The sequence below is a fragment of the Lampris incognitus genome, chromosome 19, assembly GCF_029633865.1.
Source record: "Lampris incognitus isolate fLamInc1 chromosome 19, fLamInc1.hap2, whole genome shotgun sequence".
NCBI classification, from domain to species: Eukaryota; Metazoa; Chordata; class Actinopteri; order Lampriformes; family Lampridae; genus Lampris; species Lampris incognitus.
Genome location: NC_079229.1, coordinates 38,828,474 through 38,846,060, shown reverse-complemented (window position 1 = coordinate 38,846,060; position 17,587 = coordinate 38,828,474). Strand labels below are relative to the sequence as shown.

The 17,587-nt window shown below is 48.4% G+C and overlaps 1 protein-coding gene across 1 annotated transcript in view; it reads right to left on the bottom strand.

The window, feature by feature from the left end:
* Positions 1-17,587, bottom strand: part of lama1 (laminin, alpha 1) — a 208,739-nt gene that overhangs the window by 78,221 nt on the left and 112,931 nt on the right. Inside the window, 6 exon segments of the mRNA XM_056299265.1 lie at positions 62-216; positions 584-769; positions 862-978; positions 3,671-3,773; positions 11,774-11,891; positions 13,851-14,014. Coding sequence (XP_056155240.1) covers positions 62-216; positions 584-769; positions 862-978; positions 3,671-3,773; positions 11,774-11,891; positions 13,851-14,014 — 843 coding nt within the window.

Sequence of the window (17,587 nt, the reverse complement as noted above, 5' to 3'; positions counted from 1 at the left end):
ATATTTAATCAAAACATTTTTCATACTCATGCAAAGAATGTGTGTGTGTGTGTGTGTGTACCGAGGCAGCCTGTCTCCTTGCTTGCTTAATTAGCTCTCGGATGTCAGACAGGTTGCGGCCCAGTGTTTCTCCCAGAATACTTAGCGGCTTCATCCTGTCCATCAAACGTTCTGTACGATGCTCCGCCTCCTCAAGCTTACGCTGCGCTTCATTGGCTAAGAAACAGGAAATGGGAAGCGTTTAGGCTCTCTTCAGGAAGTCCCTCCTCAATCAAGTCATCACTTCCCGAAACACAAACAACCACTTCTCCTCCTCTCTCCTCCTGTTCCCACTCCTTCTTCTCTCTCTCCTCCCTCTCTTTCACAGCAATCTGTGGCTTTGACCTTTGACCTTCTTACTATTTGTGGATTCTGATGTTGGTGAAATGGGGCCTGAGTTTTATCATGATACTGTCATCTTAAATCATGTTCACACCAACATCATTCAGTGCAGACAAGGATGTGTGTGTGTGTGTGTGTGTGTGTGTGTGTGTGTGCGTGTGTGTGTGTGCGCGTGTGTGTGTGTGTGTGAGAGAGAGCCTACCAGTGCTATGAGAGTCTGTCACCAGCGTGTTTGTGTTCTTCACTGTGTTGTTGGCCTGTTCCACCGCAGAAGAAGAATGCTCCAGACGCGCTCTCAGCTCCTCAAGATGCTTCATCGCCATCTGCAGGTTGGACTGAACTACAGCAGTCAACTCTCTGGCCTCCTGCACCGCTGCTCTGGAACTTACTATCGAGCAATCAATCAATCAATCAATCAGTCACACTGTAATCATTTAAACCCCTTTTTCGGTTTATGGCGGGAAAGGCGGGACCACTCACCATTTGATAGGGTGTGTAGATTGCTGATTGACTGAGGGAGGTGACGGCTGGTGTTATGGACGGTTTCTCTGACCAATCCCAGTCGAGCTGTGACTGGGCTGACATTCCCCTGCTGACCTAAAGCACAAATGTACAGATGTAATACTTCAAATAACTCATACTACCCCACACGTGGTACACTACATGGCCCAAAGTATGTGGATACCCCTTCTGATTAGTGAGTTCGGCTATTTCAGCCACACCCATTGCTGCTAGATGCATAAAGCCAAGCATGCAACTTTACATTCTCCATACACAAATGCTGGCAGTAGAATGGGCTGTACTGAAGAGCTCCGTGACTCTCACCGTGGCTCTGTCATAGGATGACATATTTCCAGCAAGTCAGTTGGTCAAATTCCTGCCCTGCCAGATCTGCCCTGGGCAACGGTAAGCCTGCTATTGTGAAGTGGAAACGTTTTGGAGCAACAACAGCTCAGCCATGAAGCGGTAGAACACACAAGACCATGGAACAGGTCTCCTGAGTGCTGACGTGTAGTGCATAAAAAATCATCTGTCCCCGGGTCAACACTCATATCAAGTTCCAAACTGCTTCTGGAAGCAAAGTCAGCACAAGAACTGTTGGTCGGGAGCTTCATGACGCACAGAAAGAAAGAAAGAAAGAAAGAAAGAAAGAAAGAAAGAAAGAAAGAAAGAAAGAAAGAAAGAAAGAAAGAAAGAAAGAAAGAAAGAAAGAAAGAAGGAAAAGAAAGAAAGAAAGAAAGAAAGAAAGAAAGAAAGAAAGAAAGAAAGAAAGAAAGAAAGAAAAGAAAGAAAGAAAGAAAGAAAGAAAGAAAGAAAAGAAAGAAAGAAAGCCGCTTTATTCCACATTGTATTTTTACAATGAATGTGTTCTCTGCATGTAACCCATCCTATTGTATAGGAGCAGTAGGCAGCTGCAGCACCCGGGGACCAACTCCAGTTCCTCTTTCCATTGCCTTGCTCAGGGGCACAGGCAGGAGTATTAACCATAACATGCATGTCTTTTTGATGGTGGGAGGAAACCCACACAGACACGAGGAGAACATGCAAACTCCACACAGAAAGGACCTGGGACGGCCTGGGGTTCGAACCCAGGACTTTCTTGCTGTGAGGCCTCACCCCATGCCACCTAAGGCCACAGAAGCCTAAGATCACCATGTGCAATACCAAGCCTCAGCTGGAGTGGTGTAGAGCACACCACCATTAGACTCTGGAGCAGTGGAAACACCAGTGATGGATCACGTTTCACTATCTGGCAGTCTGACCGACCAATCTGGAGTGGGTGGATGCCAGGAGAATACTACCTGCCTGAATGCATAGTCCCAACTGTAAAGTGTGGTGGAGGAAGAATACTGGTCTTTTCCATGGTTTGGCCTTGGCCCTTAGGATGGAGGGAAATCTTAATGCTAGAGCATACAATGACATTCTAGAGAATTGTGTACTTCCATATTGGTGTCAACAGTTTAGGGAAGGCGCTTTCTTGTTTCCTTTCCTGTTTTTGTTCCTGTTTCCCTTTCCTGTTTTCCTTTCCTGTTTCCCTTTCCTGTTTTCCTTTCCTGTTTTTGTTCCCGTTTCCCTTTCCTGTTTTCCTTTCCTGTTTTTGTTCCTGTTTCCCTTTCCTGTCTTCCTTTCCTGTTTTCCTTTCCTGTTTCCCTTTCCCATTTTCCTTTCCTGTTTCAGCAGGACAATGCCCCCCTGCACAAAGTGAGGTCCATAAAGACATGGTTTGCAGAGTTTGGTGTGGAAGAACTTGACTGGCCTGCACAGAGCCCTGATCTCAGCCCCATCTAACACTTGTAGGATGAACTGAAATGCAGACTGAGCCGGGCCTTCTGCTCCACATCAATGCCCAACCGCACTCATGCTCTCTTGTGGCTGAATGGAAGTGAATCCCTGCAGCCATGTTCCACAATCTTGTGGAAAGCCTTCCCAGAAGAGTGGAGGCTGTTATAGCAGCAAACGGGGACCAACTCCATATGAATGCCCATGGTTCTGGAATGGGATGTTCAACAAGCACACATGGGTGTGATGTTCGGGTGTCCACATACTTCGTCATGTAATGCAGTGTTTCCCAACAAAATCCTCAAGGACCCCCTATCCTGCAGATTTACATTGTAACCCTGCATAGGTAGCCCTGCTTGTACTTACTCGACCAATCATCTCACAGCACTTAATTATGCAAGGTGTGCAACATCTGACATAAGTCATTGCTGATTGGTTGAATAACTACAAACAGGTACCTATTCAGGGTTGCAAAAACAATCTGCAGGATAGGGGGTCCTTGAGGACTGGGTTGGGAAACACTGATGTAATGTATTTACTGTGGTATACACAAGGGAATACTAGTGCAGTATGTAGTACGGTTTGTATCTCACACTGAGTTAAGTACTTAAAGTAGTGTATTCTGACTACACAAGGAACAGAGAAAGACAGATAGAGAAGGAAACACAGAGACAGACAGACATATAGACGGACAGATGATAGCTAGATAGCTAGATAGATAGATAGATAGATAGATAGATAGATAGATAGATAGACAGACAGACAGACAGATGATAGCTAGATAGACAGACAGACAGACAGACAGACAGACAGACAGACAGATAGATAGATAGATAGATAGATAGATAGATAGATAGATAGATAGATAGATAGATAGATAGATAGATAGATAGATAGATAGATGAATAGATGGATAGATGGATAGATAGATAGATAGATAGATAGATAGATAGATAGATAGATAGATAGATAGATAGATAGATGGTAGGCAGACAGACAGACGTTTTACCATGACTTGTCTTGTTGAGCTCGTGGCTTCGTTCCAGGACTGAGGAGCTGTGGTTGATAATAGCCCCGCCCTCTGCCACTAAAAACACCACTGATTGGGTAGTCTGAGACAGACACATACAGTTAGCCAATGATAAAACAGAAGGGTGTTCAAGGCACAACACACTATGCAAACTATAACAGAATATTCAGCTCACAGACAGGTAGTGTGGGTTACATGGCTCACACACAGACAAGTAGTGTGGGTTATATGGCTCACACACAGACAAGTAGTGTGGGTTATATGGCTCATACACAGACAGGTAGTGTGGGTTATATGGCTCACACAGACAGGTAGTGTGGGTTATATGGCTCACACACAGACAGGTAGTGTGGGTTACATGGCTCATACAGACAGGTAGTGTGGGTTATATGGCTCATACACAGACAGGTAGTGTGGGTTATATGGCTCATACACAGACAGGTAGTGTGGGTTACATGGCTCACACACAGACAGACAGGTAGTGTGGGTTACATGGCTCACACACAGACAGACAGGTAGTGTGGGTTACATGGCTCACACACAGACAGACAGGTAGTGTGGGTTACATGGCTCACACACAGACAGGTAGTGTGGGTTACATGGCTCACACAGACAGGTAGTTTGGGTTACATGGCTCACACACAGACAGGTAGTGTGGGTTACATGGCTCACACACAGACAGGTAGTGTGGGTTACATGGCTCACACACAGACAGGTAGTTTGGGTTACATGGCTCACACACAGACAGGTAGTGTGGGTTACATGGCTCACACACAGACAGGTAGTGTGGGTTATATGGCTCACACACAGACAGGTAGTGTGGGTTATATGGCTCACACACAGACAGGTAGTGTGGGTTACATGGGTCACACACAGACAGACAGGTAGTGTGGGTTACATGGCTCACACACAGACAGGTAGTGTGGGTTATATGGCTCACACACAGACAGGTAGTGTGGGTTATATGGCTCATACACAGACAGGTAGTGTGGGTTACATGGCTCACACACAGACAGGTAGTGTGGGTTATATGGCTCACACAGACAGGTAGTGTGGGTTATATGGCTCACACAGACAGGTAGTGTGGGTTATATGGCTCACACACAGACAGGTAGTGTGGGTTATATGGCTCACACAGACAGGTAGTGTGGGTTACATGGCTCACACACAGACAGACAGGTAGTGTGGGTTACATGGCTCACACAGAGACAGGTAGTGTGGGTTACATGGCTCACACACAGACAGACAGGTAGTGTGGGTTACATGGCTCACACACAGACAGACAGGTAGTGTGGGTTACATGGCTCACACACACACAGACAGGTAGTGTGGGTTACATGGCTCACACACACACAGACAGGTAGTGTGGGTTACATGGCTCACACACAGACAGACAGGTAGTGTGGGTTACATGGCTCACACAGACAGGTAGTGTGGGTTACATGGCTCACACACAGACAGACAGGTAGTGTGGGTTATATGGCTCACACACAGACAGGTAGTGTGGGTTATATGGCTCACACAGACAGGTAGTGTGGGTTACATGGCTCACACACAGACAGACAGGTAGTGTGGGTTACATGGCTCACACACACACAGACAGGTAGTGTGGGTTACATGGCTCACACACAGACAGACAGGTAGTGTGGGTTACATGGCTCACACAGACAGGTAGTGTGGGTTACATGGCTCACACACAGACAGACAGGTAGTGTGGGTTATATGGCTCACACACAGACAGGTAGTGTGGGTTACATGGCTCACACACAGACAGGTAGTGTGGGTTATATGGCTCATACACAGACAGGTAGTGTTGGTTATATGGCTCATACACACACAGACAGGTAGTGTGGGTTATATGGCTCACACACAGACAGGTAGTGTGGGTTATATGGCTCACACAGACAGGTAGTGTGGGTTATATGGCTCACACAGACAGGTAGTGTGGGTTATATGGCTCACACACAGACAGGTAGTGTGGGTTATATGGCTCACACACAGACAGGTAGTGTGGGTTACATGGCTCACACACAGACAGACAGGTAGTGTGGGTTATATGGCTCACACACAGACAGACAGGTAGTGTGGGTTACATGGCTCACACAGACAGGTAGTGTGGGTTACATGGCTCACACAGACAGACACGTAGTGTGGGTTACATGGCTCACACAGACAGATAGTGTGGGTTACATGGCTCACACAGACAGGTAGTGTGGGTTACATGGCTCACCCAGAGACAGGTAGCGTGGATTATATGGCTCACACACAGACAGGTAGTGTGGGTTACATGGCTCACACACAGACAGACAGGTAGTGTGGGTTATATGGCTCACACACAGACAGGTAGTGTGGGTTACATGGCTCACACACAGACAGACAGGTAGTGTGGGTTACATGGCTCACACACAGACAGACAGGTAGTGTGGGTTACATGGCTCACACACAGACAGACAGGTAGTGTGGGTTATATGGCTCACACACAGACAGGTAGTGTGGGTTACATGGCTCACCCACAGACAGGTAGTGTGGGTTACATGGCTCACACACACACAGACAGGTAGTGTGGGTTACATGGCTCACACACAGACAGACAGGTAGTGTGGGTTACATGGCTCACACAGACAGGTAGTTTGGGTTGCATGGCTCACACACAGACAGGTAGTGTGGGTTACATGGCTCACACAGACAGGTAGTGTGGGTTACATGGCTCACCCAGAGACAGGTAGCGTGGATTATATGGCTCACACACAGACAGGTAGTGTGGGTTACATGGCTCACACACAGACAGACAGGTAGTGTGGGTTATATGGCTCACACACAGACAGGTAGTGTGGGTTACATGGCTCACACACAGACAGGTAGTGTGGGTTACATGGCTCACACAGACAGGTAGTGTGGGTTATATGGCTCACACACAGACAGGTAGTGTGGGTTATATGGCTCACCCACAGACAGGTTGTGTGGGTTACATGGCTCACACAGACAGGTAGTGTGGGTTACATGGCTCACCCACAGACAGGTAGCGTGGATTATATGGCTCACACACAGACAGACAGGTAGTGTGGGTTACATGGCTCACACACAGACAGACAGGTAGTGTGGGTTATATGGTTCACACACAGACAGGTAGTGTGGGTTATATGGCTCACACACAGACAGGTAGTGTGGGTTATATGGCTCACACACAGACAGGTAGTGTGGGTTATATGGCTCACAGACAGACAGGTAGTGTGGGTTACATGGCTCACACAGACAGGTAGTGTGGGTTACATGGCTCACCCACAGACAGGTAGTGTGGGTTACATGGCTCACACAGACAGACAGGTAGTGTGGGTTATATGGCTCACACACAGACAGGTAGTGTGGATTATATGGCTCACACAGACAGGTAGTGTGGGTTACATGGCTCACACAGACAGGTAGTGTGGGTTACATGGCTCACACAGACAGGTAGTGTGGGTTACATGGCTCACACAGACAGGTAGTGTGGGTTACATGGCTCACCCACAGACAGGTAGCGTGGATTATATGGCTCACACAGAGACAGGTAGTGTGGGTTACATGGCTCACACACAGACAGACAGGTAGTGTGGGTTATATGGCTCACACACAGACAGGTAGTGTGGGTTACATGGCTCACACACAGACAGGTAGTGTGGGTTACATGGCTCACACAGACAGGTAGTGTGGGTTACATGGCTCACCCACAGACAGGTAGTGTGGGTTACATGGCTCACACACAGACAGGTAGTGTGGGTTACATGGCTCACACAGACAGGTAGTGTGGGTTACATGGCTCACCCACAGACAGGTAGTGTGGGTTACATGGCTCACACAGACAGGTTGTGTGGGTTACATGGCTCACACAGACAGGTAGTGTGGGTTACATGGCTCACCCACAGACAGGTAGCGTGGATTATATGGCTCACACACAGACAGACAGGTAGTGTGGGTTACATGGCTCACACACAGACAGACAGGTAGTGTGGGTTATATGGTTCACACACAGACAGGTAGTGTGGGTTATATGGCTCACACACAGACAGGTAGTGTGGGTTATATGGCTCACACACAGACAGGTAGTGTGGGTTATATGGCTCACACACAGACAGGTAGTGTGGGTTACATGGCTCACACAGACAGGTAGTGTGGGTTACATGGCTCACACACAGACAGGTAGTGTGGATTATATGGCTCACACACAGACAGACAGGTAGTGTGGGTTACATGGCTCACACAGACAGGTAGTGTGGGTTACATGGCTCACCCACAGACAGGTAGTGTGGGTTACATGGCTCACACAGACAGGTAGTGTGGGTTATATGGCTCACACACAGACAGGTAGTGTGGATTATATGGCTCACACAGACAGGTAGTGTGGGTTACATGGCTCACACAGACAGGTAGTGTGGGTTACATGGCTCACCCACAGACAGGTTGTGTGGGTTACATGGCTCACACAGACAGGTAGTGTGGGTTACATGGCTCACCCACAGACAGGTAGCGTGGATTATATGGCTCACACAGAGACAGGTAGTGTGGGTTACATGGCTCACACACAGACAGACAGGTAGTGTGGGTTATATGGCTCACACACAGACAGGTAGTGTGGGTTACATGGCTCACCCATAGACAGGTAGTGTGGGTTACATGGCTCACACACAGACAGGTAGTGTGGGTTACATGGCTCAGACAGACAGACAGGTAGTGTGGGTTACATGGCTCACACACAGACAGGTAGTGTGGGTTATATGGCTCACACACAGACAGGTAGTGTGGGTTACATGGCTCACACACAGACAGACAGGTAGTGTGGGTTATATGGCTCACACACAGACAGACAGGTAGTGTGGGTTATATGGCTCACACACAGACAGGTAGTGTGGGTTAAATGGCTCACACAGACAGACACGTAGTGTGGGTTACATGGCTCACACAGACAGATAGTGTGGGTTACATGGCTCACACAGACAGGTAGTGTGGGTTACATGGCTCACACACAGACAGACAGGTAGTGTGGGTTATATGGCTCACACAGACAGGTAGTGTGGGTTACATGGCTCACACAGACAGGTAGTGTGGGTTACATGGCTCACACACAGACAGGTAGTGTGGGTTATATGGCTCACACACAGACAGGTAGTGTGGGTTACATGGCTCACACAGACAGGTAGTGTGGGTTACATGGCTCAGACAGACAGACAGGTAGTGTGGGTTACATGGCTCACACACACACAGACAGGTAGTGTGGGTTACATGGCTCACACAGACAGGTAGTTTGGGTTGCATGGCTCACACACAGACGGGTAGTGTGGGTTACATGGCTCACACAGACAGGTAGTGTGGGTTACATGGCTCACACAGACAGGTAGTGTGGGTTACATGGCTCACACACAGACAGGTAGTGTGGGTTACATGGCTCACACAGACAGGTAGTGTGGGTTACATGGCTCACACACAGACAGGTAGTGTGGGTTACATGGCTCACACAGACAGGTAGTGTGGGTTACATGGCTCACCCACAGACAGGTAGTGTGGGTTATATGGCTCACACACAGACAGGTAGTGTGGGTTACATGGCTCACCCACAGACAGGTAGTGTGGGTTAAATGGCTCACCCACAGACAGGTAGTGTGGGTTACATGGCTCACACAGACAGGTAGTGTGGGTTACATGGCTCAGACAGACAGACAGGTAGTGTGGGTTACATGGCTCACACACACACAGACGGGTAGTGTGGGTTACATGGCTCACACAGACAGGTAGTGTGGGTTACATGGCTCACACACAGACAGGTAGTTTGGGTTACATGGCTCACACACAGACAGGTAGTGTGGGTTACATGGCTCACACAGACAGGTAGTGTGGGTTACATGGCTCACACACAGACAGGTAGTGTGGGTTACATGGCTCACACAGACAGGTAGTGTGGGTTACATGGCTCACCCACAGACAGGTAGTGTGGGTTACATGGCTCACACAGACAGGTAGTGTGGGTTACATGGCTCACACACAGACAGACAGGTAGTGTGGGTTACATGGCTCACACAGACAGGTAGTGTGGGTTACATGGCTCACACACAGACAGACAGGTAGTGTGGGTTATATGGCTCACACAGACAGGTAGTGTGGGTTACATGGCTCACACAGACAGGTAGTGTGGGTTACATGGCTCACACACAGACAGGTAGTGTGGGTTATATGGCTCACACACAGACAGGTAGTGTGGGTTACATGGCTCACACAGACAGGTAGTGTGGGTTACATGGCTCAGACAGACAGACAGGTAGTGTGGGTTACATGGCTCACACACACACAGACAGGTAGTGTGGGTTACATGGCTCACACAGACAGGTAGTTTGGGTTGCATGGCTCACACACAGACGGGTAGTGTGGGTTACATGGCTCACACAGACAGGTAGTGTGGGTTACATGGCTCACACAGACAGGTAGTGTGGGTTACATGGCTCACACACAGACAGGTAGTGTGGGTTACATGGCTCACACAGACAGGTAGTGTGGGTTACATGGCTCACACACAGACAGGTAGTGTGGGTTACATGGCTCACACAGACAGGTAGTGTGGGTTACATGGCTCACCCACAGACAGGTAGTGTGGGTTATATGGCTCACACACAGACAGGTAGTGTGGGTTACATGGCTCACCCACAGACAGGTAGTGTGGGTTAAATGGCTCACCCACAGACAGGTAGTGTGGGTTACATGGCTCACACAGACAGGTAGTGTGGGTTACATGGCTCAGACAGACAGACAGGTAGTGTGGGTTACATGGCTCACACACACACAGACGGGTAGTGTGGGTTACATGGCTCACACAGACAGGTAGTGTGGGTTACATGGCTCACACACAGACAGGTAGTTTGGGTTACATGGCTCACACACAGACAGGTAGTGTGGGTTACATGGCTCACACAGACAGGTAGTGTGGGTTACATGGCTCACACACAGACAGGTAGTGTGGGTTACATGGCTCACACAGACAGGTAGTGTGGGTTACATGGCTCACCCACAGACAGGTAGTGTGGGTTACATGGCTCACACAGACAGGTAGTGTGGGTTATATGGCTCACACACAGACAGACAGGTAGTGTGGGTTACATGGCTCACACACAGACAGACAGGTAGTGTGGGTTACATGGCTCACACACAGACAGACAGGTAGTGTGGGTTACATGGCTCACACACAGACAGACAGGTAGTGTGGGTTACATGGCTCACCCACAGACAGGTAGTGTGGGTTACATGGCTCACACAGACAGGTAGTGTGGGTTACATGGCTCACCCACAGACAGGTAGTGTGGGTTACATGGCTCACACAGACAGGTAGTGTGGGTTACATGGCTCACACACAGACAGACAGGTAGTGTGGGTTACATGGCTCTCAGACAGACAGGTAGTGTGGGTTACATGGCTCACCCACAGACAGGTAGCGTGGATTATATGGCTCACACAGAGACAGGTAGTGTGGGTTACATGGCTCACACACAGACAGGTAGTGTGGGTTACATGGCTCAGACAGACAGACAGGTAGTGTGGGTTACATGGCTCACCCACAGACAGGTAGTGTGGGTTACATGGCTCACACAGACAGGTAGTGTGGGTTACATGGCTCACACACAGACAGACAGGTAGTGTGGGTTACATGGCTCTCAGACAGACAGGTAGTCCAGCTGGGCCTGCAGGGCTCACACACAGACAGGTAGTGTGGGTTACATGGCTCACACAGACAGGTAGTGTGGGTTACATGGCTCTCAGACAGACAGGTAGTCCAGCTGGCCCTGCAGGGCTCACACACGGACAGGTAGTCCAGCTGGGCCTGCAGGGCTCACACACAGACAGGTAGTCCAGCTGGGCCTGCAGGGCTCTCAGACAGACAGGTAGTCCAGCTGGCCCTGCAGGGCTCACATATCAATACATAAACATACTGGTAAACATCGGTATCAGACTCAGTACTGGTTCTGACATGATCCATGTGGAGTCTGGACATGTGAGCAACACAAACACCACCACAGAGGGAGTGTGTATGTGTGTGTGTGTGTGTGTGTGTGTGTGTGTGTGTACCATGTTTAGAGCCAGTGCTGCTGTATCTTCAGCTGACTGCAGATCTGCTCTGATGTTCCCTTTGGCCTGAAGTGAACTGCTGCTATTATGGGATGTATTACTCACTGTATACACAGAACTACAGACACACAGACAGACAGACAGACAGACAGACAGACAGACAGACAGACAGACAAAGTATTTGAATATAAACAAATGCACAACGACCTTTATATTCATCATGCCATGTTGATGGACTGGAATACACATTCTGATTTTGAATGAATGTCACACTGTTTGTTTAAACACAGACAAACAAACAGACCGACAGACAGAGAGAGAGAGAGTTAGACAGACAGACACAGACAGACATGCAGACAGACAGATAACGTGACAGACAGACAGACAAAGTGAGACAGACAAAGTGACTGACAGACAGACAAACTGACAGACCGACATACAGACAGACATTCAGACAGACAGATAACATGACAGACAGACAGACAGACAGACAAAGTGACTGACAGACAGCCATACAGACAGTTAGACAGACAGACATGCAGACGGAGATACTAAAATGACAGACAGACAGACAGCCAGGCAGATAAAGTGAGTGACAGACAGACAGACAGCCAGGCAGATAAAGTGAGTGACAGACAGACAGACAGCCAGACAGATAAAGTGAGTGCAGACAGATAGACAGACAGACAGCCAGACAGATCAAGTGAGTGACAGACAGACAGACAGACAGACAGCTAGACAGATCAAGTGAGTGACAGACAGACAGACAGACAGACAGACAGCTAGACATATAAAGTGAGTGACAGACAGACAGACAGACAGCTAGACATATAAAGTGAGTGACAGACAGACAGACAGACAGACAGCCAGACAGATAAAGTGAGTGACAGATAGACAGACAGACAGCCAGACAGCTAGACATATAAAGTGAGTGACAGACAGACAGACAGACAGACAGACAGCCAGACAGATAAAGTGAGTGACAGATAGACAGACAGACAGCCAGACAGATCAAGTGAGTGACAGACAGATAGACAGACAGACAGCCAGACATATAAAGTGAGTGCAGACAGACAGACAGACAGACAGACAGACAGACAGACAGCCAGACAGATCAAGTGAGTGACAGACAGACAGACAGACAGACAGACAGACAGACAGACAGACAACTAGACATATAAAGTGAGTGACAGACAGACAGACAGACAGACAGACAGCTAGACATATAAAGTGAGTGACAGACAGACAGACAGACAGACAGCCAGACAGATTAAGTGAGTGACAGACAGACAGACAGCCAGACAGATCAAGTGAGTGCAGACAGATAGACAGACAGACAGCCAGACAGATAAAGTGAGTGACAGACAGATAGACAGCCAGACAGATCAAGTGAGTGACAGACAGACAGCCAGACAGATCAAGTGAGTGACAGACAGATAGACAGACAGACAGCCAGACAGATCAAGTGAGTGCAGACAGATAGACAGCCAGACAGACAGCCAGACAGATCAAGTGAGTGCAGACAGACAGACAGACAGCCAGACAGATCAAGTGAGTGACAGACAGATAGACAGACAGCCAGCCAGATCATGTGAGTGACAGACAGATAGACAGACAGCCAGCCAGACATATCAAGTGAGTGCAGACAGATAGACAGACAGCCAGACAGATAAAGTGAGTGACAGACAGATAGACAGCCAGACAGATCAAGTGAGTGACAGACAGACAGCCAGACAGATCAAGTGAGTGCAGACAGATAGACAGACAGACAGCCAGACAGATAAAGTGAGTGATAGACAGATAGACAGCCAGACAGATCAAGTGAGTGACAGACAGACAGCCAGACAGATCAAGTGAGTGATAGACAGATAGACAGCCAGACAGATCAAGTGAGTGACAGACAGACAGCCAGACAGATCAAGTGAGTGACAGACAGATAGACAGACAGACAGCCAGACAGATCAAGTGAGTGCAGACAGATAGACAGCCAGACAGACAGATCAAGTGCGTGACAGACAGACAGCCAGACAGATCAAGTGAGTGACAGACAGACAGGGTTGTGGTAATGTGTTGGTACCGGTGGAGAGTGTCAGCCTCTCTCTCCAGGTGTCGTGCATGTTCTTCGGCTCTGTAGACAACATCTAAAGCGTTGCTCCTCTTCATTCCCATCACCAGACGGTCCACACCTTTCCTCACCAGGGGGCGCCACTGCTCCGCCTGACCACCCAACACCTCCACCTGCTGTGGTTAATAGTGTTACAATCACATAAGTACAAAAGAAGACCAACACCTATACTTCAGAATATGTATAACAGCAGTACTTGCAGAAGAGTTTGTGCATCTAGTAGTGCATATTAGTGTGAGTATTAGTGTGAGTATTAGTGTATGTTAGGCCCTTGTGAAAAAGGCCCAACAACGCCTGCATTTCCTGAGGAGGCTGAGCAGCCCCCGTCTAGCCCCCAAGATTCTCCCCAACTTCTACCACTGCAGCATAGAGAGCATCCTGACCAGCGGCATCTCAGTGTGGTACGGCAACTGCACCTCAGTAGACCAGAAAGCTCTGCAGCGGGTCGTCACGGCAACCCAGCATATCATCGGTACCCAGCTCCCAGCCATAAAAGACATTTATCACAAACGCTGCCTTGGAAAGGGTCTGAGCATCAGCAGAGATCCCACCCACCCCAACCATGGACTGTTCTCCCCCCTGCGCTCTGGGAGGCGCTACAGGAGCCTCAGAGCTCGCACTACCAGGCTCAAAAACAGCTCTTTCCCCAAGCTGTTGCCCACCTGTGTGAGTATTACTGTATGTTAGTGTATTAGTGTATATTAGTCTGAGTATGTATGTGTATATTAGTGTATATCAGTGTGAGTATTGGTATGAGTATTAATGTATGTATGTGAATGATTGTGTCTGCACCAGTGTAATTTATCTATAAATGTCTATACATTTTGTTTAGATATATATTTTTGTGTATTAGTGTGTGGTCATTTGTATACATTTGTGTGTATGTTTGTGAGTATTAGTTTACATGTGTAGGTACCAAAGGTTATAAACAAACTAAACTAAAACAGCGATGCACAACTACGATAAAAACCTACATTAAGCTCTCATGAATACTTTTTGTTTAGTTCAGTTCATAAGAACATCAGATTTGCCTACTAAAGGCTGTGACTAGGGAACTACACATCCCAGAGGAAGTACCGCTTCACAGTAGATCCCTGCACAGGACTGTTTTCTTAATCCCACTCCTGCAAGGAGCATGTTACACTCCCACCCGCTCCTGCAAGGTGCATGTTACACTCCCGCCCGCTCCTGCAAGGTGCATGTTACACTCCCGCCCACTCCTGCAAGGTGCATGTTACACTCCCGCCCACTCCTGCAAGGTGCATGTTATACTCCCGCCCACTCCTGCAAGGTGCATGTTACACTCCCGCCCAATCCTGCAAGGTGCATGTTACACTCCCACCCGCTCCTGCAAGGTGCATGTTACACTCCCACCCGCTCCTGCAAGGTGCATGTTACACTCCCGCCCGCTCCCGCAAGGTGCATGTTACACTCCCGCCCGCTCCTGCAAGGTGCATGTTACACTCCCGCCCGCTCCCGCAAGGTGCATGTTATACTCCCCACCCACTCCTGCAAGGAGCATGTTACACTCCCGCCCGCTCCCGCAAGGTGCATGTTATACTCCCTCCCGCTCCCGCAAGGTGCATGTTACACTCCCGCCCGCTCCCGCAAGGTGCATGTTATACTCCCTCCCGCTCCTGCAAGGTGCATGTTACACTCCCGCCCGCTCCCGCAAGGTGCATGTTACACTCCCGCCCGCTCCCGCAAGGTGCATGTTACACTCCTGCCCGCTCCCGCAAGGTGCATGTTATACTCCCGCCCGCTCCCACAAGGTGCATGTTACACTCCCGCCCACTCCTGCAAGCAATCTGACCATTCAGACCCGCACAGTAGAATTCTTCTCCCGTCCTGGAGGGAAAACACATTATTTTACTGTGTAATGTTAATAAAGAGATGCATATGTGTCGGTAATAATGGAGCGAAATCACGTTCTAGTGCATAATTACATTGATACTAGTGCATAATTAAACTGATACCAGTGCACAATTACAGTGATACCAGTGCATAATTACAGTGATACCAGTGCATAATTACAGTGATACCTGTGCATCATTACAGTGATACCGGTGCATAATTACATTGATACTAGTGCATAATTACAGTGATACCGGTGCATCATTACAGTGATACCGGTGCATAATTACAGTGACACCGGTGCATAATTACAGTGATAGCGGTGCATCATTACAGTGATAGCGGTGCATAATTACAGAGATAGCGGTGCATCATTACAGTGATAGCGGTGCATCATTACAGTGATACCAGTGCATAATTACAGTGATACCTGTGCATCATTACAGTGATACCGGTGCATAATTACATTGATACTAGTGCATAATTACAGTGATACCGGTGCATCATTACAGTGATACCGGTGCATAATTACAGTGATACTAGTGCATAATTACATTGATACTAGTGCATAATTACAGTGATACCGGTGCATCATTACAGTGATACCGGTGCATAATTACATTGATACTAGTGCATAATTACAGTGATACCGGTGCATCATTACAGTGATACCGGTGCATCATTACAGTGATACCGGTGCATAATTACATTGATACTAGTGCATAATTACAGTGATACCGGTGCATCATTACAGTGATACCGGTGCATAATTACAGTGACACCGGTGCATAATTACAGTGATAGCGGTGCATCATTACAGTGATAGCGGTGCATAATTACAGTGATAGCGGTGCATCATTACAGTGATAGCGGTGCATCATTACAGTGATAGCGGTGCATCATTACAGTGATACCGGTGCATAATTACAGTGATAGCGGTGCATAATTCCAGATCTTCCAGTGCAGTAAGTGCACCTATTCTAGAGGAAAATTCAACTGTATTTGTGTGACTTATTATTTTAGAAGCTATGTGGTTTGTGTTGCTGAGGGTGTTGTCCATTTTTCCCTGTGCCTTAACACTCTGATCAGGAGTAGCTCCTCTATTCTGTTCTCCTCCTCTGCATTCATACATGACACACTGATGTACTATCAAACACACTGCACCATTAAACACAACCGAAAAAACGAGTCGACTGCTTTGCAACAGAGTTTGTTATTCAGCTGATGAAAATAAATAAATACAAATAAATAAAGGCAGCAACTCTGTTGGCTCTATGGTCAGTGACAAACACAACACGGCCAACTAGCAGTGACGCGTCTGTTCCAAACGCACGGAGTTTCCCCAACAGCAGGTTGCTGGTGTTCTCTCCTGGTCTGGACACACTATCGCCGAAGGGAGCCGCAAACACCACCTTGAAACGAGACCGACGTGGTTGCTTGTGTACTGGATGGTGCTGGATATGGATGATGTTGTGATGGCAGATCCGTGTCCCGTGATGGGCTTTATCTCCGTCGCCATGACGCCTGCAGGGCCCGAGCTCTCCCCTCCACATGTCTGGGTACAGGGGCTGGCTGAGGCAGAACATCTTTTACATAAATGTGTCATATTTAGCGGCTACGTTCACAAGGTGTGGAACTATGTCAACAAAGCCTTTCCCGGCGACCGAGTCCTCCGGCCGCATGTGAGGACGGCGAAGTGCGACACCTTCTGGACGATGTCTTGTTTAACACGTGCAGCAGGGAGAAGAGCTTTACCTTTGAAAGACAGCTTACTCTGACCGGGGACAACGCAGCAGGCACGTCACCTCGACCCACAGGGGCCGCCGGACTTGTGC